This window comes from Schistosoma mansoni, assembly GCF_000237925.1.
Source record: "Schistosoma mansoni, WGS project CABG00000000 data, supercontig 0208, strain Puerto Rico, whole genome shotgun sequence".
Taxonomy (NCBI): Eukaryota; Metazoa; Platyhelminthes; class Trematoda; order Strigeidida; family Schistosomatidae; genus Schistosoma; species Schistosoma mansoni.
In genome coordinates this window covers 291,258-315,262 of record NW_017386080.1, presented here as the reverse complement: position 1 = coordinate 315,262, position 24,005 = coordinate 291,258, and the positions used below count along the sequence as shown (strand labels likewise).

The 24,005-nt window shown below is 36.8% G+C and overlaps 1 protein-coding gene across 1 annotated transcript in view; it reads right to left on the bottom strand.

The window, feature by feature from the left end:
• Smp_179800 (serine/threonine kinase) overlaps window positions 1–24,005 on the bottom strand; it is a gene marked incomplete at both ends in the record, with an annotated part of 68,505 nt that overhangs the window by 8,173 nt on the left and 36,327 nt on the right. Inside the window, 5 exons of the mRNA XM_018792887.1 lie at window positions 289–426; window positions 3,891–4,187; window positions 7,143–7,422; window positions 23,152–23,281; window positions 23,717–23,963. Coding sequence (XP_018647203.1) covers window positions 289–426; window positions 3,891–4,187; window positions 7,143–7,422; window positions 23,152–23,281; window positions 23,717–23,963 — 1,092 coding nt within the window. The remainder of the gene's footprint in view (window positions 1–288; window positions 427–3,890; window positions 4,188–7,142; window positions 7,423–23,151; window positions 23,282–23,716; window positions 23,964–24,005) is intronic.

The window sequence follows — 24,005 nt, the reverse complement described above, 5'->3', positions numbered from 1 at the left end:
CCTTTCCAGAGCTTTCAGGGTTTTCCCATGGTGATCTAGGTTCCAAATTGAATTCTCATGATTATCATTCATAAACAGCAATCCATTGTTTGTTGAGCTAATAAGCCAGAGAAGCTGTTAACTTGTTAAACAGGTATGATATTGATATTATTATTATTATTAGTAGTAGTAATAGCTCCAATATTATTCTGCTATTGACATATCAACAATGTTTTCAAAAACCGTATCTTCTAATGAATGATGAATACATAGATAGAAGAACATAAATAAAAGAAAAAAGATACTTACCTTAAGTAGTTCAAATGCAGATGCACGTAAATCTACATTAACTTCAAGGCATCGATCTAAGAAATCTAGAAATTCTGCACTTAATTTATCACGTTCTTTAATCTCTGGTTTACCATTTGTACCAATTAAATAAAGTGCCTATATCATTTCATTCAAGGGTTCGTTTTTTTTCGGGGGGGGGAGGGAAAGGAAGAGAAAAACGCATACATAAGTAATTTGTCACATAATTAATAATGAGTTTCAAAAGAGAACTTAGAAGGCATTTATTTATATTATATTGGTACAAAGGGGCACCAGATATACATGCATCACACAAAAAATGTCATTTCATTTAATTGTGTGAGGGTGATGATACTGCCCAGGTGCCCAAACTGAAGTAGGTGGTTTTCTTAAGGGAACCACACCCCGTAGCCTTTGACCTAAAGGTCTAATTCACAAGGCGTTGGAGCATCGTGAGATGTTATCCCATGGTAACTATCCCATACGCCATTTGTTGCTTCAGGATACTGGAACCCATGTGCACCACTGGTTTGGAATCCGGGTTTTCCAACTCCCCTAGGTGTGAACTTTCCATATCCACCAACCTGGTTAAAGCGCCGGACACACGCTTTTCGTTCTTTCAATTTCGTGAACAACACCCCCGCCACGAGAAGGCAGTGAGTAGGACTTCCTTGGAAGAGGCTATAAACGCGTGGTCATGTAAGAGTATTTCGAGAGGGAGAGCGAACTCTTCCCACTCTCAGCCATACCAGGGCATTTGGAGGCACAAAGAAATAATAAAAACTGATAGATTTTTGGTATCTAATTCAAAATTTATTTAACCTACATTATTGTTTTATAGAGATTTAATGAATCAGATTTTCATAGCTACATTATATAAATCCATAGTTCCGGTAATCTTTTATAATGCTATGCAATTATAATTACAAATATTAATTTGTGCGCGCACACACACACACATAATTGCCAACTATCAATATAATGACTGTATTTCAACAACTGAATGATTTAGTTTATTATTACCATTACTAATATTATTACTACTACCATTACCATTGTCATTATTACCGTTATTATTATTAATATTACTACTATTATTATTACTACTACTATTATTGCTATTATTATTATTGATCAGAAGGGGTTTTGTGGAGATTTCAGTATTTTCATAGTTGAAATCATGAGTCAATTGAAGATAGTCCACCATGGAAGACCTGGAAGCACTGCTAGACGGCCGTTTCGTCCTATTATGGGACTCCTCAGTGGCAGTGCGCATCCACGATCCTGCACTCGCGAGATTCGATCCCAGGACCTAACAGTCTCGCGCCGGAGCACTTAGCCGATATTATTATTATTATTATTCATCCCAAGTCCCTTATCCATAATATTTATCCTCTAACTTAATTAATGCTTATCATTTAAATGTATTTCTTTTTTCATTACAATAATTGTGATCAGAAATTACTAATGGTACTTCTGGTATTTTGTTTGAATTTTTATTTAAAAACCAATAGATGAATGAACTGATACGCAGTACGCACAGTATGTACATATGACCAATAAGAGACTGATCAATTGTAGTCCTAAACATCAATGGGAAGTGAATTTAAACTTCACCCCATTTCACAACCAATTGGCTATCAGGACTCAGTACCTGCGTGGATAAAGTGATGGTGTTTGAAGCGAAAGGTACTAGGTTCAAGTCCCAGAGTGAACATCAACTATGAGATGCAGGTACATCCAGGTGATGAGTCCCAAATGGGACGAAACGTGCGTAAACTGGATTTCACTGCCACTAGCCACTATCCATCTTTGTTTATAATATTTGTGAATCAAGGCTATATCGAGACAATACGCACAGTGTGCATCTATAGCCAATAAGAAACTGATCAATTACAGTCCTAAACATCAATGAGAAGATTCAACCAAACAATACTAAGTGAATTTGAACCGACTTTTTGTCAACATTATTATATACCTAATTTTGTTGATGTAATTTGAGACGAAATGGATAATCCATTCATTTTGATGAATTGAAAGGATTATTACAAGTAATTCAACTAGAATGAATATATTCATTCGATATGTTTTTTCTGAAATGATGAATCCACACCAGAAAAAAATTGGTTGTATACAAACCTGATTTACATTTTCATATATCATTATTATATTAAACTCTTAGATAGAAATGATTGAATAGTTGATATGTGATAAGCCAGTTGTTTACTAAACGGAAGCAAAACCTCAAAATGCCGTGGTACAGTCGAGGGTGTGGAGAGTCAGCTCTCTCTCTCTCGAAATGTTCTTATATGGGCATGCATATACAGACTCGGCCGCACAAGTCCTCCTCACTGCCTTCTCACAGATTTACTGTTGTTTACGAAATTCAGAGGACGAAAACCGAATGTCTGGCGCTTTAACCGGGTTGGTGGATATGGAGAATATATCTAGGAGAGTTGGAAAACTCTCATAACAAACTAATGGTACACATGGGATCGAGGATCTTGAAGGAACAAATGACATACAAACCTATAGTTGGTCACAGGCTACCATGGGATTGCATCTCCTGACGTTTCTCCATTGCCTTGTGGATTAGACCTTCAAGTCGAAGGCTCAGGGTGTGACCAAATAAGAAAACTACCTGCTTCGGTTTGGGCACCTGGGCAGTATCACATCCCACGCACAAATCAAGTAACTTGTGTGACCCATATGTATTCGATGCCCCTTTGTATCAATATTTATGTGTTCACAAACAAATAAGTAAATAATAAAGACAAAAATAAAGAAACAATTTACGACACTGAGGGATTTTATTTCCCACGTTTCCAATGTTCAAGTGTTTTGTACCAAGGATTTCTGAATATTTTCATTCACTTGGTCAGTGTATACATTGTATAATGGAGCATTAGGAGTAGGTTGGAAGAAAGCTAAGGGGCGGCCAGATCAAAACGTGGCACAAACCAAGAAGCCATTGACAAGTGGACTGAGCCATGTTGGTAGGTGTAGACTACCTGGTTGGGATTCACGTGATGATAGCAATCGATGGTTAGAGACTTTGAATGACATGGCTCAAAATCGTTTGCAATAGCGAAGATGAATCCACTTTTTGTGTTCTCACAAATTCTAATCTTTTGAATTCTTCATGTCCCTTTCTTATTTTTCTCTTTCCAAATTTATTTCGCTGGATTATACTCTTTCAATAACATCTCCTATCCCCAATCTTTCGGATTACTGTTTATACTCTTACTACTTCTATCACTATGGGATTTGAATTGACAACTGCATCTCTGTGTACAGGGTGGTATGGCAACTCGAACTGATGTACGTACGTACGTACGAAGTTCTACGTTGTGACTGATTGACTGGATAATGGAGCATAATTTTCATTAGATATTTCATTTTAATCCCTAAATTTCAATGCATTTGCATTTTTGATCTGGCATGTTAGGCTGTTCTGTATTGAACGTATTCATAACAGATAGCTGGTGGATGGGAATACGCCGAAAAGACTCAATACAATACATTCATTAAAAACATTGAAAATGTTGCAGGTAACCTTAGACTCACTAAGGTGTTGATTAAGGTTACAATTAATAACTTACACGAACAGGATTTTCATTTAAATACGGTGGTTCACCATCAATCATTTCAATAGCCATAATACCAAGTGACCATATATCAACTTTTGGTCCATATTGTTTTCTTGTTACAACTTCTGGTGCCATCCAATATGGTGTACCAACCATTGTAGAACGTTTTGTTTGTTCTGCACTAAGTTGTGCACAAAAGCCAAAATCAGTTAATTTAACTGAACCATCTAATCCTAATAAAATATTATCTGATTTAATATCACGATGAATCACTTGATTTTTATGTAGAAATTCCAATGCTTGTAAACACTGTATTGATATAAACAAATAAGTTGAATGTATCAGTACCAGTACCAGTGTACCATCACCGTCATCATCACCATGACGACCACCATTCCATTGAATTCAAACATATTCACAAAGGTATAGGCATTTTGAAGAGAGAAAAAGAAACATGTAGAGAAACAAGATATACAGAATAAATGAAATAGTAAATTTTATAAGTATTAATATCAAGAATTGATCATAATTAGATAACTATTGAAAACAAGGAAGCACTGGTCAGCTATTGCATTTCAACATGGGAACTTCTTAACAGTGGCACACTTACATCACCAAGGATTAAACACAGCCCCCAAATGCCCTGGTACGGCTGAGAGTGGGGAGAGTCCGCTCTCTCTCTCTCTCTCTTCAAATGCTCTCACATAGCCACGCGTATATAGCCTCTGCCACACAAGTCCTACTCACTGCCTTCTCAAGGCATTACTGTTGTTTACGAAATTCAGAGGACGAAAATCGAATATCTGGCACTTTAACCGGGTTGGTGGACACGAAAAGTCCACCTAGAGGAGTCAGAAAACCCTCGTTACAAACCAATGGTGCACATGGGCTCCAGTATCCTGAAGGAACAAATGACATATGAATGAATCGCTAATCACCGGCTACCATGGGACTACATCTCCTTACGATGCTCCACTGCCTTGTGGGTTGGACCTTTATGTTGAAGGCTCCGGGTGTGGCCCCCTACGAAAACCACCTGCTTCGGTTTGGGCAGCTGAGCTGTATCACAGCCCTCACACAAAGTGTGGCGCATATATATATCTGGTGCCCCTTTGTACCAATATTTATGCGTTTAAATAAATAAATAAACCAAACACACCAGCTTCAGGTTTTGTGATGAGTGCCCTAATATTTTTGACCAGTGAATTGCAGACTTGATAGTTGGATATTACAGACTTCAATCGGTTCGCGATGCTTTGAAACAATCTTCCGATGTCAATAGTCGGTAACTGCCTTATACTTGATATTGTTGAACTCTACTACTCACGGTTTCCTTACTAGAACTACAGAAATTAGTCACTAATGAGCACATGATTATTACAAGTATGGGGGATTTGTGAAAAAAAGCCCAGTAAACTGAAGGCATTGAACACTATACTTAGTTATTATTAACAGTAAGTAATTTCCCGTTGTTAATATTCAGAACTGTAATGTACCAGTTTCTGCTAGTGTACACAGAAATTAGGGTGTAGTTCACACAATATTTTCATAACTCCAGTCGATTACGTTTTAATAATTTAGCGACAGATTCTATTAGAAACCGATCAGATCGAAATCAAAAAGGAGACGTTCAACTTCCTAATAATAAAACACAGGATGTATATTCCATATATAGATACTACATCTATGCTTGTCAATGTACACAAATTAAACGAATAAATGAAAACGAATTGGGAATATCTCCTAAAAACGTTCCATAGTTTTATAAGTATTTCGTATGAGGAAATAAGGGAAACATCTCTGCGTTTTGTTTACTCAACTTATTTACCTGAGTACTTTAAAAATAGAATCATAGATGAAAAGATACCGAGACTTTTTGAACAAAAAAACATACACCCGTTTCTGAAAACTCACAAATCGATATTGAAGTGGGTAGATTATGTACTTCTATTTGATGAAGACGCTGATATAATGCAGTTGCTTGAACATATTAAGTAACAATGCAAGCATATTTAAGGTTAATAAGAACCAATCAACATCGAGGTGCACAGGACAAGCTGTGAATCACATGTGGAGAAATTCAAACACTTCACTTCTACTCGAAGTTTGTGCTGATGATGATGTTGTTCAGAAGGACGATGAAAGCTCCACGACCAAATCATCCAGCTCAGAGAACAAAACTCCATCAAAATTTCTCATATCTCTTAAACTAACCAAGAGGGTGTGAACTAGTTGAGAGTCTTATTAACACTGGTGGGTCTGCGTCGAATTAACTCTTGGTACGAATTCAGATAACCCACTTAGATTTTGTCAACTTGTATCACTTATGGTATACACTAGATGTTTGTCTCACAATGAAAAGGAGTGAATGCTTGACAGTAATCCGCTCTGGATTACTTTAAAGATGATCGAAATAGTTTATGAAAATAGAAAACATACGTAGACTGCAGGTTTCTAAGCATAGGTGTCTGTGAAGCATTCTTTGCGTATCGTCGGAGTGAGTAATGTTGAGGTTAGGGATAGGATACTAGGCGCATATGACAAATCAGTTGATGAAATAGTGAATCTTCATTAGTCGAGGTAGTTGAGACAAATATTACTTAAGCCTAGCCATCCCCCATCCTGACGATTAATGCTGGCTTAAGTGGCAGTAAGTTGGAAGAAAACTAGAAATGGCTACACTAATACGTAGTATTAGTCCATGAAGTAACTGACTGTCAATAAAACCAGACTATCTGGTTAGAGATATTACGTTAGAATCACTCACAATCGTGCAGATGAATTCGTTGTTTGTATACTCCTAGATAACAGATTTTAACACCATTGTAAATTTGTTTTTACTACCATGAATACTACTGCTTCTACTAACTTGATATTTCATTTCGCTTTACTGATCCTATGAGACAACCTGTTTTAGGATCGACTCATTTATTTATTTAGACATATAAATATTGATACAAGGAAGCACCAGATACATATGCGCTACACAAATCTCATTCGATCAGTGTGAGGGCTGGGATACTGTCCACGTGCTCAAACCGAAGCAGGTGGTTTTCTTAGGGAGACACACCTCGAGCCTTTGACCTTGTTCCTTCAGGATACTGGAGCCCATGTGCACCAATGGTTTGGAATCAGGGTATTCCAACTCCCCTCGGTGGACCCTCCGTGTCCATCGACCCGGTTAAAGCGTCGGACATTCACCTTTATGTTATGACCGACTGATTGAATCAAAAAATAAAAGAAATTGACATAGATACCACTTACCTCTCTACATACAGCTGCAATTTGTCCTTCATCCATTAATGTTTCCGTAACAACTTCTGTTAATGAACCACCATCTAAATATTCCATAACAACCCATAATTCATCACCAACAAGATAACTATCTAAATAATTAACAACATTTGGATGTTTTTTCACTTTCATAACATAAATTTCATTAACAATTAATTCTTTTTTAGGTTGTTTTTTTAAATTCATTTGTTTGATTGCAACACGACGTCCAGTTGATGATTCCATTCCACTGTAAACAACACCAGATGCTCTAAAACAACAGAAAAAAATAACAGTATAAAGATGTATTAGACATAGAGAGAGAGATAAAAATGTATAGTTACCATGCAGCCAAAGTGAAATGAGTTAGGAAACTATTGAGAACCGAGAGATACTAGACAGGTACTTTGTTTTAGTATACAACTTTTTACCAATGTGCACTTATCTCCTCATTGGGGACCGAATCCAGGACCTACATATATTGCGATGAGCACCTGAAGTGCAGGTCATTGAGTTGGAATCTGATGTCTTGGACTATTAAGTTCAGTCAAACACTGTCATTGGTTATATTTATCCCACTCCTGATATAGTTGAATTATATTGGTCACAGTTTTTCACTGTGGCGTCGAGAATCACCTCTCAAAGTTCAAAATAAACCTTCGGATGAGGAAACAAGAAGTAATGAACAGTTGTTTCGTTTTGGTCCAGGATCCCTCAGAACAATCTATATTTGCTAATCCAGACAAGGTTGAACTGTAAACTTCACGCTACATGTGTGTGTAAAAGTTAATGTATAATATCCCAAAAACCTGATAATGACCAACTTCTAGTGTTGTGCGCTACTTAAAGCCTATGTTTATATTTTAAATCACTTTTGAATTATACCAAATATCATACTGACGTTGCAATCTAATACAGTCAAAAGTCCGACTTCGAGCTTCTAATTGTAATCTGAAAGCTCTCCAATCAAAGGTAAGCACAATATTCTCAAACTACTAATCATAAATCAAATTATTCATAATACAGTAGTATTTGATAGCATCTATTCGTCGTCTCCTCTTTGAAATGTAAAAAATTTCATCTTGAAGGTTGACCATAAGAAAAAGACTTGATGAAATCATTGAGTGATCACTGTCAAGGTTCTACTTATAATTTTAATTATAAAGTTTGCACTAAAGTTATGGTACCAACCAGTTGTAAGTGACTATATCATATTTGCTAATTTTATCATCCATTATCGACTATATTAGACAATGCGATATAATTCACTTAGTGTTACTTGTTTGAATCTTCCCATTGATGTTTAGGACTGCAATTGGTCAGTCTTTTATTAGAATATGTGCATACTGTGCGTATTGCTTCGATATAGCCTTAATACACAAGCATTATAAGCAAAGATGGATAGTGGCTAGCAGTGGAATCCAGGGAAGATTCAAACAAGTAACACTAATTGAATTTAAACTTCACCCCATTGCACAAGCAAATGGCTATCAGGACTCAGTAGCTGAGTGGATAACGCGATGGCGTTTCAAGCGAAAGGTACTGGGTTCGAGTCCTGGAGTGAACATCAACTCTGAGATGCAGGTAAATCCAGCTGACGAGTCTCAAATAAGGCGAAACGCGCGTCCTGGATTCGACTGCTAGCCACTATCCATTTTTGCTTACAATGTGATATAAGATTTGAAATTAAATAAAGTTCATGTACACTTTCTTCGACGTATTAGCAATTATGATTTCTGTTGGGGATGCTAAATTCATAGAAATCATTTGGTAAATGTTTTAATGTTATAATTTTATTTCAGAAACTTGGATTCCTCACTTTCGCTCCAAAAGCGCCCATTTCTACCATCAAGTTGTATTTCCCATTTGAAAAAAAACCCTTAATGTCATTGGTTCGTCTCGTCTTCTAATATACTTTTTTTGTGACGTTTCCCGAGAACATTTTTATGCTGTATATATACTTTTGAGTTATGTGCTTGTGGAACATACCTTTTCTTCATCTGAATCCGATCCTCTCCCTCTAATTATCAGGGCTGGGATATATCGGAATAGTTTAGTTTATGTTGTCATTGTGTCGCCGATCTTTCATTCCATTCGTTGATTTTAAGTGATCTCGTGATCTCTTTAAGCATAGCAACTTCTTAAATATTACCGGCTGTAAGCATCTGATGAGAATCTAACGAGATAAGATGAACTTGTGTCTTTTTCTGTTTAAAATTCTGTTTTTGCTTCAAAAGTTTTCTCAACTAAAGAGATAATGAGCAAAGATGGATAGTGGCTAGCAGTGGAATCCAGTTTGTCCTATATGGGGCTCATCAGCTGGATGTACCTGCATCCCAGAGTTGGTGTTCACTCCGAGACTTGAACCCATTACGGTTCACTTCAAACGCCATCGCGTTATCTATTTAACTACTGGGTCCTAAGATGAAGGTACATCCAGCTGACGAGTCCTAAATAGGACAAAACGCACGTCTTGGATTCCGCTAATAGCTACTATCTATCTTTGCTTATAATGCTTGTGAAGAAAGGCAATATTGGGGCAATAGTCACAGGATCCCCATATGTCAATAAGAGATTGATCAGTTGCAGTCTTAAATATGAATAGTAAGATTTAAGTAAACAATACCAAGTGAATTTAAAAGAGAGAATAGTTTAGTGCTCATGAATGATTGTAACCTTTTAGGAAGCATCTCTATATTTTGCCACATCCTCTCTCCTATTATTATTACTATCAATCAAATAATAATAATCAGGATAACTTTATTTGACCTTGGATGCGGATTCTTTGTAAGTGGTTAATCATATATAAGTTCTTTTATAGATATGAATCATCAAGAACGAAACTAAGAACTCCCAGACTTGAGTGGAATCGCTTAATCTTCATATCACTGAGTTGGCATCCAATAGTTTACATTTTAAACTTTAGTCAGTTCGCAATATTACGTGATCTGAAGGCTAAGCAGTCACAAGGAAGTCTGATCAGTGCTAATGGGTTGGTGTCTGACGAAATCTCGTCACGGATTCGAAAAGCTCGTTTGGCTTTTGCCAACTTACGTCACCTATGGCGAAGACGAGATATCCGTCTATCAATTAAGGGACGAGTATACTGCACAGCAGTTCGCTCTGTTCTAATTTACGACTGTGAAACATGGCCATTAAGAGTAGAAGATACTCGTAAGTTACTAGTATTTGACCACAGATGTCTCAGAAATATTGCTAGCATCTACTGGGACCATCGGGTAAGTAATAGTGAGGTTCGACGCAGGGTATTACGGAATGATGGTAAATCATTTGATGAGGTCATGAATCTTCATTCACTGAGATGGTTGGGCAACGTGTTACGTATGCCTGAACACCGATTACCACGACGTGCTATGATGACTAGTATAGGAGATGGTTGGAAGAAAGTTAAGGGCGGCCAAACCAAAACGTGGCTTCAGTCTACAAAGTCATTAACTTCTAGTATGAGTCATTTTGGTAGATTCAGACTACTTGGTTGTGGTCCGTGTGACTATCGTAACCAATGGTTAGAGACTCTGCGTGGCATGGCTCAGAACAGATCCCAATGGCGTAAGTGTGTACACTCTTCATCTTCCCTTAAACCTTGAGGTTGAAATTGCTTCATATCTGTCTTTCTTCCTGTACTATATCCTTATATACAATCTTTCTTTTATATATATTACCATCACTAGATTAACTACTTTTATGGATCCGGTGTTGATCTTGTTGTTCTAATGAGTGAGGTATGGCAACTTGGACCGATGCATATATGTGCCTGGTCCTACGTTTTAGCTGACTGACTGATATGTGAAAGTCTCACGTTTAATCCATAGTGAGGTTGTGAATTGTTATACTAAGACGAAACAGCTTTTTAGTGCTTTCATCCAAATATACTAAAAAAAAAAAAGATCTTTTATGTATATCTAATCAATATTCCTAGTTTAGTTACCATTGAAATAATAATAAAATGATACTGTAATGTATGAAGTGGAACGTCTATTTTTTTTTTTACCTCATTAAAAAAGAAAGAAACAGCATTTATTGTCTTATTCACTAAAACAAGTAGGTAATAAAATTTTTTTATTACTAAGATGTCATATATATATTTTTGTCTACCTCTTATAATGATATGATGAATGGCATTCAATTATATCTATATGGAATATATGATTACACAGGAGTGTGTATATAGATATTGAAGGAAGATGGAAGAAACACTCCTAAGCCAAACATACACTATACATAGATTATACATAGATATTGTATTTGTTCAAGGAGATTAGACTGACCAGTTACAGTCCTAACACATCCATGGGAAGATCCAAACAAACAATACTGAGTGAATTTAAAAACGTCACCCAATAGCACAAGCAAGTGGCTATCAGGACTCAGTAGCTGAGTGGATAAAGTGATGGTGTTTGAAGCGAAAGGTACTCGGTTCGAGTCTCACAGTGAACATCAAAAAATCTGAGATGCAGAGACATCCAGCTGACGAGTCCCAAATAGGACAAAACGCGCGTCAAACTGGATTCCACTGCTAGCCACTATTCATGCTTGCTTAGAATACTTGTGAATTAAGGCTATATCGAGGCAATATGCACAGTATGCACATATGCCAATTAGAGATTGATCAGTTGCAGTCCTTAACATCAGTAAGAAGATTCAAACAAACAATACTAAGTGAATTTGTTTTCTGTTTTATTTTATTGAAAATGATTATGTCAGACAATATAATTTAGAGAAGTGAGTGATGAAAAAGAAAACCCAATTAGGTTGGTGGTTAAAAAAAGTGATGAACTTTTAGTTATTTATTTACTTAAGCACATAAATATTGGTACAAAAGAGCACCAGATATATATGCGCTACACAAATCTCATTTGATTTGTGTGAAGGCTGTGATATTGCCCAGGTGCCCAAACTGAAGCAGATAGTTTTCTTAGGGGGCCACACCCAGAGCCTTTGACCTAAAGGTCTGATACACAAGGCAGTGGAGAATCGTGAGGAGATACAGTCCCATGGTAGCCGGTGACCGATGATTGGTTCATATGACATTTGTTCAATCAGGATACTCAAGCTCATGTGCACCATTGGTTTGAAATCAGGGTTTTCCAACTCCCCTAGGTGGATTCACCGTGTCCATCGACCCGGGTTAAGCGCCGGACATTCGCTTCTCGTCCTCTCATTTTCATAAACAACAGTAATGCCATGAGAAGGCAATGAGTAGGACTTGTGTGACAGAGGCTATATAAGCATGACTATGTGAGAGTATTTCGAGAGTGAGAGCGGACTCTCGCCACTCTCAGCCGTACCAGGGCATTTGGGGGCAGTTATTTAGATGTGTTTTGTATCTCACTCCCTTTCCCCTTTTTTGTACAAAATTATAAGGAAAAAAAACAAAACAGAATATCTTTATTTTACATCATATAGTAAACTGTGGTAGATGTATATCACCTTTATATAAATCTGGTAAATGTTTAAAATTATTAGGGCAAATTCTTTATTGTCATGATAAAGTGTAAAAAGAAGACGAAGATTATCAGAACTATGTGATGAGATACTAGCGCAATACATTTCGAACAATCTGATCACACCTAATATACTTGTTAAGAACATTTATATATAAAAATAGAAAGTCAACTAGACTGGAAATGGGGCGTAAGAATAGACAAGAATGATAAAGGAAGGGGTTTTGTGGAGATTTAGTATTTTTATAGTTGAAAGCGTGAGTCAGTTGAAGCAACACCACCATGGAAAACCTGGAAGCACTGGTTGCCGGCTCAGTGGTTTATCGGTTAAGGGCTCTGGCTCGAGACTGGTAGGTCCTGGGTTTGAATCTCGCGAGTGTGGGATCGTGAATGCGCACTGTTGAGGAGACCAATAATAGGAAGAAACGGCCGTCAAGTGCTCCCAGGTTTTCCATGGTGGTCTAGCTTCAATTGACTCATGCTTTCAAATATGAAAATGATAAAGGAAATAATGTGAAAACAATTTGACACCTAATCACTCTGGATAATAAATTAATATTACCAGGGTAGATTTAAGGTGACAACAAACTGTTTTTGAATACACAAAGGAGGGTTTGAATTTTCGTATATGGCTAAGGCTTCAGTAAACCTTAGTATTACGCTCTTTTATACTTTCATACAACACCACAATAGCCAAGTTAAGATCAATTTTACGAAATGTATTGCGCTAATATATATCACATTGTTGTGATAATCTTCGTCCTCTTATTACACTATGGAAATTTATCAAAGGGATTGATTGCTTCAAAAGTGTAAAAGACCGCGTTAAAACCAATAGTAGTAGGTAAATGCTCAACTTAGTTCTATGCAGACCATGCATACCATGTAAATCAATGAGTTTGTAAAGTATACAAAATAAATAATAATTTCAATACAGTATTTTCCCATATCATCATTTTATAAATCTGATTCGCTTCCAAATGCCCTGGTACGGTCGAGAGTGAGGAGAGTTAACTCTCCCTCTCAAAATGCTTTCACATCGCCATACGTATACAGCTTTTGCCACACAACTTCTACTCACTGCCTTCTCACAGAATTACTGTTGTTTACGAAATTCAGAGGACGAAAACCGAATGTTCGGTACTTTAACCGGGTTGATGGATATGGAGGATCGATCTAGGGGAGTTGGAAAACCCTGATAGCAAACCAATGGTGTACATGGGATCCAAGAACCTGAAGGAACAAATGACATACGAACCTATCGTTGGTCACAGGCTACCGTAGGACTGTATTTCCTGACGTTTCTCCATTGCCTTGTGGATTAGACCTTTAAGTCGAAGGTTCAGGGTGTGGTCCCCATGAGAAAACCACCTGCTCTGGTTTGGGAACCCGAGAAGTATCCCGGCCCTCACACAAATCAAGTGACTTGTGTGGTGCATATGTATTCGATGCCCCTTTGTACCAATATTTATGTGTTCAAATAAATACATAAAAGTTGAAAAACTGAGTATTAGAGAAAACCAGTAGAGAAAAACTACCTAAAATCACTAAACTCAAAACCGATGTCATAATCTCGATTATGAAATACTTCTGGTTTAAACAAGACTTTGTTAACCATCTTAAAAGTGACTGTAAAATCACAAGATTATCACATAATTATCAGAAGGGGTTTTGTGGAGATTTCAGTATTTTCATAGTTGAAAGCGTGAGTCAATTTAAGCTAGACCACCAGGTTTTCCATAAATCCGATAATAGGCTATCCTTAATAGAATAATAGTTAAACATAAAAAAAAGAAATCAGTATAGGTTTGTAGAGATTGTTGAGTTTATATAGATATAATGAATGGATCAATTTTAGACCACCAATAAATGGTCGTTTCATCTTAGTATAGGGACTCCTCAACAATGCACATCTACGATCCTGTACAAGGGACTCGAACCCAGGATCTTCGATCTCGCACGCAAACGCTTAATCTCTAGATCATTGAGTACCAATACTAAGACGAAATAACCATCCAATGCTTCCAGATCTTCAATGGTGGTCTAACATTGATCTACTATTCATAATATCAATCGAATCAAAAAAAGAAAAAAAATTAGAAAAACACAAGTATCATTGATAATTTATAGAATAACATATGTTATTACCATAGTCGCCGACAACCACATAAACATAATCTATATGTCTGTGCCAAGAAAAAAAAACAACCTAATTACAGCTTAATTGAACATGAAACACATTTGTATACAAGGGTGATGTATATATATATATATGTGATATTGATGCTATGTGAAAATGAATTAAAAATATAGAAAAAAAAATCTACTTCAAAAGAGCACGTTTATGTGCGAATGTGAAATAGATAAACACCCAGAAATGTATAGTATATACAGTTAAACTAAATATGATTGTTAGCTTAGATGTTGTATAATGTTTCCGATATGCATTAAGTTCGTGGTGTATTCATATTGAGGAAAACATCCAACTGTGTCACTAGGCAAGCCCTAACAATCAGTCAGTCAGCTACAACGTAGGGATCAGGGACACATATGCATCGGTTCGAGTTGCCATACCTGTTACGTCTGGCCGATTGTGAACGCTATATTTGCTTCCCTAAGCTAGTCCCGTATCCCCGAGCTAGAACTATACAGCAACTTGAAGACCAGAGAAAAGGCACAAAGTACGGGAGAAGCACTTTACTACAGGGTTCATTCATGTACAGAAAATACAGGGACTTTATAGTAATTAAGAGACCTTGAGTTTCCATAGTAGCAGTGTGTTAAACAGCCAATCAGGATCTCGGTATTTTAGTAGCATAGCTTCTAATTAATCGCTGATTAGTTGGGGCTCTTTATGAGCTTCTGGAGGCTCTGATAGATTTTACTGTAAGCCGACTTAACAATACCTCACTCAGAAGCACAACAAGATCAACATCGAATTCATAGAAGTAGTTAATTTAGGGGTGGTAATATATAATAGAAAGGTTGTATATAAGGATATAGTATAGGAAGGAAGAAAGTTATGAAGCAATTTTAATCTCAAGGTTTAAGGGAAGATGAAAAGTGTATAAACCTATCCAAATGTGATCGATTCTGAGCCATGTCACCCACAGTCTTCAACCATTGGTTACGATAGTCACGTGGACCCCAACCAAGTAGTCTGCATCTACCAACATGGTTCAGAATAGAAGTTAGTGAATTCAAACACTGATTCCACGTTTTGGTTTGGTCGCCCCTAGCTCTCTTCTAATCATCGCCAATACTAGTCATCATAGCGCGTCGTGATAATCGGTGTTCAGGCATATGTAACACGTTGCCCAACCATCTCAGTCGATGAAGATTCATGACCTCATCAACTGATTTACCATCATTGCCTAATACCCTATGTGTCTGACCTCACTATAACTTACTCGGTGATCCCAGCAGATGCGAGCAATATTTTTAAGATATCTGTGGTCAAACACTAGTAACTTACGAGTATTTTCTACTCTTAATGGCCCTCACATAGAATACTCAAGGCCAAAGAAAAGGAAGAAGACCAAAGTACACATTACACTGAGAAATGGAGACAGATATGAGAAGAATGAACAATAATTAGATAGAACTAGAAAGGAAGGCGGGGAACAGAGTGGATTGGAGAATGCTGGTCGGTGGCCTATGCTCTATTGGGAGTAACAGGCGTATGTAAGTAAGTACTCATCTTTTTTGTTCTACTTATTATTCCGTCAATTTAGAGGATGATGCCATATAGTTACGTGAGATTATTTTATTTCCAGCACGTTGGAACATAGTCATAACAGATAGTTGTGGAAAACTTTAACTCATTAGAAAGAGATAGCTATTTTTTGACATACGAAAGATTGTTAATATTATTATTCTCCTTGTCATCGTTATTATCATGTCTACTGAATATTTGTATGAACTCTCAAGTGTCTGTAGCATTTGTTAAGGAAAAACTATAGCAGAAATTTCATCCGCTTCTATATTGAGACATGTCTGTTGATTTCGTAAGCTACTATGTAGCATCATCCATAGAACCACAACTAAGGAGTTGTGGTAAATGATGATAAATAATAGGAACATTGAGACTGAGACGTACCGGGTACATGAAGCTGACGAGTGCCAAATAGTATAGAATATACAACATAGATGATACTGATAAGCACATACTAAATAAGCTGTGAGTGCATTTCCCTAACCTAATTATTTTGCTTATTGATGCAATGGGTTTCTTTAGTTATTTTAAAATAGTTGAGGATCCTCTGGAAATAAAGCAACTCAGTCAACAGGTGAGACTGTAATATAGTTGCTTAACCAAAATAAGTGAGGTAGGGGTTGGAATTCGCAATCCTGTGATCGATTGAGGTGAAATAAGGTGTTTAAGACCCTATACTAATACGCACTCTTCGTATACACAAACGCCTAGCTACTCGAGAAAAAAGATAAAGTGAGGAAGGAAGTTTACTTGGCTAAGCAGAATCAAGAAACAACTGTACTCTCATTTATTTGTATTAAAATATATTTATGTCCTTTAAGAAATTAAACGTTTCGATCTCATCCCTTGTATAATAAATCCACTTCTTGTTCAATCATGTGGATTTATCAGCTTGGCAATTTTTGATTGACCCATTGAATCAATTAGTGTAAGACAGTGGTGGAGATTGTTAAATTGTATAGCTTATCACATAAACTAACTTCAGCTAGACAACCATTCAAAACCAAGAAGTAATATACAACTTTATAGTCTTAGTTTGGAACTCATCAGTAGTGTACATCCGTAACTCCATCTATAGATCGGAACCAGGATGTATAATAGCTGTCTAACTAAGGCTAGTTCGTGATGTACAAAACAAACTTTATACCATAAGTTTACTTTTTTTCTCATAAATTAAGTGATTGACTAAAGAATATCAGGGTAGTTAATACACACAAAAGACAAACGACGTTATACAATGGAAGTCTTTTACTTAGATAATAAGCAAGTATTTCATTCTACAACACACACATGAAAGCGGAAACAGTTCCAATTTTTCTAACAAAAACAAAAAAGACGGTAAAAGGAGACTTGTGTACGAAGGGTGACACATTTGAAATTAAGAAACATTATCGATTATTAAATATAACCTGGACCGTCGCTGTTACCTTGACGTGGTGGTCGAGCTTGCCTATCGTGATGAAACAATCGAGCTATACTGGCTGGAACAATCGTTCCTCAAGGTCCTACCATACCAGACAGGTCGGTTGAAAAGCGGTAAGACTCAAAGCAGCAATCCCAAGGACCGAAGGCGAAGTCGTACTGCTGACTGTACAGAGGTGTGACAGCAGTAATGTGTTTCCTTCAGACAACCAGCATAATAGTGATGCTGCATTTCCACAAAGGAAGTGTGGGGTTAGATAAGGTCGACCCTAAAAATGTACACCTCGCCTCATGCCACAGATTTTCGTCTCCGGCAGTAAGGTCCTAAGAAGTAGGGAGCTAGCACAAAAATTACCCTCAAAAAGGTCGTGTATGACCAACCTCAAGCACTTGTCCCTTGGGCACTGCAATCACGCTCTAAGGTCATTAAGACCACTTCTAACCCAATTTGCTTTTCAGGTACCTCTACAAGAACTCTTCCATGGTATGGGCAACCAAGAAGTGAAAACCATCCTGAAGACCACACTAACTGACTGATTAAATAGAATTGATTGAAAATTCGACTCAACTCATTATTATTATTATCATAACTAAATATCTCATGAATTGTTCAACATATTTATCATATTATTCTCATACAAATCATGATGATGATAATGATGAGAATAATAATGATGTATTAAAAAGGAATGTGTGCATCTTATTCAAAATGAAACTCTTTCTTAATGTATACATCTCTATAATAGTAGTATATGTGTAAGTATGTATAAGCAGGAATGATTTACTACCTACCTACCTACCTACCATTACAATACTTAATTCAACACACTAAATCATCAATTACTATAACAGCTATTAACAACTATTAATTGGATCGATAAAATAGAATTACAAGTTGCTTTTTTTTCTTTTTTTTCTGTATAATGCTGATTTACTACTTAAACAAGGATATATGAAGGGAGGTCCATAAGCAAGCACACAGATGATGTAACTATATGTGTATATATATATGGTATTACTACAGAAACTTGGTATTTGATTCAGCGTACAAAGAGTATACAAAGAGGAGAGTATGTGAGAAGGGGTGGGGAGAGAGAGAGAGAGAGAGGGAGGGACATCACGGGGAAGGTGTACTTTAAAAGTAAAAGTTAAACATGTGACCATCAGCTCATTTGAGTTATGTAGAAAAAAAAAGCAACACATACATACATAGTAACAAATTATGATTTTTAAAGTTAGATGACAATTATATGGCTTATTCAATGATCAAAATAGTTTCCATGTGTAAAAACATGTGAAATTTTAATTTATATTAACTTTTTTTAAATTTTAATAGTTAGATTATCTAAATTCTGTGGTGGTAGTGGTGGTGTTATTGCTCTTTTCTATTGATTAGTTTTATTAAGAAAAAAAAATGTAAATCCATTAGCATACGTACTTTTTAAGTAGTCAGGTCACTTTATCGTACGTTCTATTCTATTTATCCATGCTACTCTGTGCATAGTCAGTTACGGGTATGAGGGCTAATATCAATTCCCGGCTGCCCACACCGTGGAAGGGTATTTCTTAAGGGACTTGAAAAGGAAGTTGGACTAGTGTTGGTATTAACGACCTGGGAGCGTGACTTCAGTGCCCAAGAGACAAATGCTTGAGGCTGGTCACGCATAGACTTTTTGTGGGGGATTTTTGACGTGTTAGCTCCGTTCTTCAAAGGACCTTACCGCCGGAGACGGAAATCTGTGGGATAAGGTGAGGTATGCATTTTTATGTTCGACCTTTTCTAACCCCACCCCTCCTTGTGGGAAGGCAGCATCACTGTTATGCTGGTTGTCTGAAGGAAACACCTTACTGCTGTCACATCTCTGTACAGTCAGTAGTACGACTTCGCCTTCGGACTTTGGGTTTGCTTCTTGTAGTCTTACCGCTCTTTAACCGACCTGTCTGGTATGGTAGGACTTTGAGGAACGATTGTTCCAGCCAGTATAGCTCGATTGTTTCATCACGATAGGCAAGCTCGACCACCACACCAAGGTAGCAGCAACGGTCGGGTACTCTGTGCATACGTCCCCCAGCACATAATGAACTTTCAGAGTGTCAGGCAGTCGGGCACAAAACCTTGCACCTAGGTTTTACGCTATTTAGCACTCGTCAAGACCCTGCACCTGTAATCGTTAAAGAATTTGAGCTCCCTAACTCATTCGATCTATATGTTATCCAGCTTAACAATTTGTAACAATACCATTAGACTATTGAGGTTCGAACTGACCTTCTGTAGGATTGAGATGTTTACAGCCAATCGATTAACAAGTAGAATAAACAATGTCATGATATTGGTAGGTACTTTTAAGTTAAACTTAAACCTATCAAAGGTTTAATATGTTACACTTGTTCTTGAATCATTCAATGAAGATAAATAAAATAATCAAATTACTTAATTTGCTTATAATAATGATCCTCTTCTGAATTGAAGATGTAAACTTCTTAACATTGAATACACTTGGTTACTGATGGCATAACAGGTAATGATGTATTTAACTATTAGTTAAAGTTTAAGAATGTGGCTACAATATTACACTAACTGAACTTCCAAAATTGTTTAATAATTATTGATAACTTGGTTGGAAGAGAGTTAGGGGCGACCAAACCAAAACATGACATCAGTCCATAAAGTCATTAACTTCTAGTCTGAGCCATGTTGGTAGATACAAACTATTTGGTTGGGATCCGCGTGACTATCGTAACCAATGGTTGGAGACTCTAGGTGACATGGCTCAGAATCGATCACAATGGCGTAGATGTGTACACTCTCTGTCTTCTCTTAAACTATGAGATTAAAATTGCGTCATATCTGTCTTTCCTCCTGTACTATATCCTTCTTTTATATATCACCACAATTAAATTAACTACTTCTATGAATTCGGTGTTCATCTTGTCGTGATAATGACGTGTGGCAACTTGAACCGATGTATACATGTGCCTGGTCCTACGTTGTAGCTGACTGACTGACTGATATCTTGGTAAAACTTAGAGTTAACTTAGAAAGAATTAGGAGAGGAAAATTTAATAAATGGTATATATTTAATAAATGTTATAAGTACCAATGACCTCAATAGAGAATGGGCTTGAACTATAGTAAAAATAATAATTCATCAAAAGAACAATAAAAAGCTTAACTAATAATTGTGCTACACAATTAATCTTTTACGAATTCTGTCTATTAACATTCAGGGTATTTCAGTTGTAATTTGTTATCTGATTCCTTAATTTGTTTTCTTCTATGTATTGATTTTATACTCGATGGTGCTTAATCGGTTGCTAAAACCCTGTAATTAACAATGATTGAATTGATCATATGATTGAATTTAAATAAACATATTAATCTTGGCGAGACTATAATTTATGGACGAGCCAATCAGAAGCGTTTAAGAAATTTCAAGGTCGCGGCGTCAATTTCAATACCTGATGCTCATGTACGATCGGTTCATAGAGGATTTTAGAGAAAACCTGACAATTAAGAGACTACAATAAATAGGACTACTAAGAAGTTCCTTTATTTGTTATTGCGGTAATCAAATGAATTGTAGATCTTGTGCAGACTACCTAGGTGATGTTGTCCTTCGATGTAATTTATGTTGGTGGAAGACGTCCGCTAGAATAGGAACTTTTTTCGCTCGATCCAGATTGAGACTAAGGCAAATTATAATAATTACCGCGAACTGTATAATAAAAGCACCAGTAACATTGGCTGCAATATTGGCAGAAGTTACTGAAGCTTCGGCTGTTCAGTGTTATGAGTATTGTAGGGATATATGCGTAATAAAAATGACAAACTTACACAGCCAGAGTACACACAAACAAGATTGAGGCTGTGTTAGAGGTTGAAAGAGTCTATGGAACGCTTCACGAATTTGCGTGTCATTCTTGCGCAGGGGCCATGCTAATCTTCTCTGTATCGTTCCAATTTTAGTATATGTACCGCCGAAGCGAGTACATTCTAGTCCCCAAATGCCCTGGTACGGCCGAGAGTGGAGAGAGTAGGCTCTCCCTCTCCAAATGCTCTCACATGACCACGCGTATATAGCCTCTGCCACACAAGTCCTACTCACTGCCTTCTCGTGACGGGGGTGTTGTTTACAAAATTGAGAGGACGAAAACTGAATGTCTGGCGCTCTAACCGGGTTGGTGAACACGGAAAGTCCACACCTAGGGGTGTTGGGAAACCCTGATTCCAAACCAATGGTGAACATGGGTTCCAGTAGCCTGAGGGAACAAATGGCGTATGAACCAATAGTCGGTCACCGGCTACCATGGACTGCATCTCCTCACGATGCTCTACTGCCTTGTGGATCAGATCTTTAGGTCGAATGCTCCGGATGTGGCTCCCTAAGAAAACCACCTGTTTCAGTTTGGGCACGTGAGCAGTATCACAGCCCCCACACAAATCGAATGAGATTTGTGCGGCGCATATGTATCTGGTGGCCCCTTGTACCAATATTTATGTGTTTAAATAAATAAATAAAAATGAAATAGTATTTGCAACCTTATCATGGCTCCAGAGACCGGCTATTATGGAGCCATATGGATGAGTTCCTCTACCCTATGTAATAATATCTTAGAACCTTTGAATCTCTTTCCAACCTTGACCTTGGACCATGTAAAAGAAGTGCATCCACTTCAATTCTTTGGTTTTGTATAATATATATTTTACTCAATACCGTCTCCTGATTGGCTAACATTTCTCAAGGTCACTTTAGATTCCTTCAAAGATCCTCCATAAATTATAGTCTCGCCGAGAGTGAAGCTGATGTATACGGTATTACAGCTGTCATTTTTCAGGGTGTAAAATGTATTGCCCAACAAATTTGCACCACTTACATTAGAAACATGCTAACCGACTTAAACGTACATATATCTAAGCTAAAGGACAAGAGCAACATTAATACAAACAATTAGGATGAATAATGATAATCTTACTTATTTATTTATTTGAACACATAAATATTGATACAATGCGGTACCAGATATATATGCGCCACACAAATCTCATTTCATTTGTGTCAGGACTGTGATACTGCCGAGGTGCCCAAACTAGAGCAGGTGGTTTTCTTAGGGGGCAACAACCAGAGCCTTTGACCTAAAGATCTGCTCCACAAGGCAGTAGAGCATCGTAAGGAGATGAAGTTCCATGTTAGCCGGTGACCAACGATTAACTCGTACGCCATTTGTTCCTTCAGGATACTGGAGTCAGCCCATGTGAACCATTGGTTTGGAATCAGGGTTTTTCCAACTCCCCTAAGTGTGAACTTTCCGTGTCCACCAACCAATAATAATCTGACTATTATCGACAATATAATACATATACAATATGATCATTGTATAAAAAAAGGTATCATCTTACCCTTGACCAATTTTTTCTAATCTTTGATATTTTCTATTTGGATCACCAATACTAACAATCATTCGAAGTTTTTCTTGTATCATTTCATCAGTCATTTTAGATTTACATTTTTTATTTAAATTATTACGTTCTAATGTACCAATTGTATGATTATTATCATTATTACTATGATGATGATGATGCTGTTGCTGCTGATGATTATTATTATTATTGTCGATAGGATTAGTGATCATAGTATTATTCGATGAGATTTGTTGATGATTTATTGATTTAACTGTACATGTTGTGGTTGAAGTATCAGTATTAGTATTAGTAGTACTAGTAGCATTATGGAAATGATGCTGATTACATGTAAGAGAATGATTATGTATAGAGGAAAGATTAGTCATGGGCATTGTTGTTGTTGTTGATGATGATGATGATGTCATGGATATTAGTGTATTTGTAGCATTACACATTGTTGATAGGATACTATTATTATTAGTAGTAGTAGTAGTATTAGTAGAAGGGACCATAGTTGTACAGATAGAATTTGTATTTAAGAAATCTAACTGATCATTTATACTTTTATCAATATGATCATTTACAATAGTAGGGATAGTAGATGTATTGGTAGGTAATAACATTGTTGAAGATTCATCATCGAATTCATAAGAATTAGATTTTTTCACTGTTGAAATAGGATTCGCCGACTGTAAATAAACATCTGGGAGTTGTAATGATGTTGAATGAATACTTGTAGATGAATCATCACTATTATTGAATGATTGGGCGGTTGAATTGATATCTCCTCCACCAATCGGTTGAGTATACTAAAATAATAAATAATAGTAGAAAAGGAATAGATTAAATTA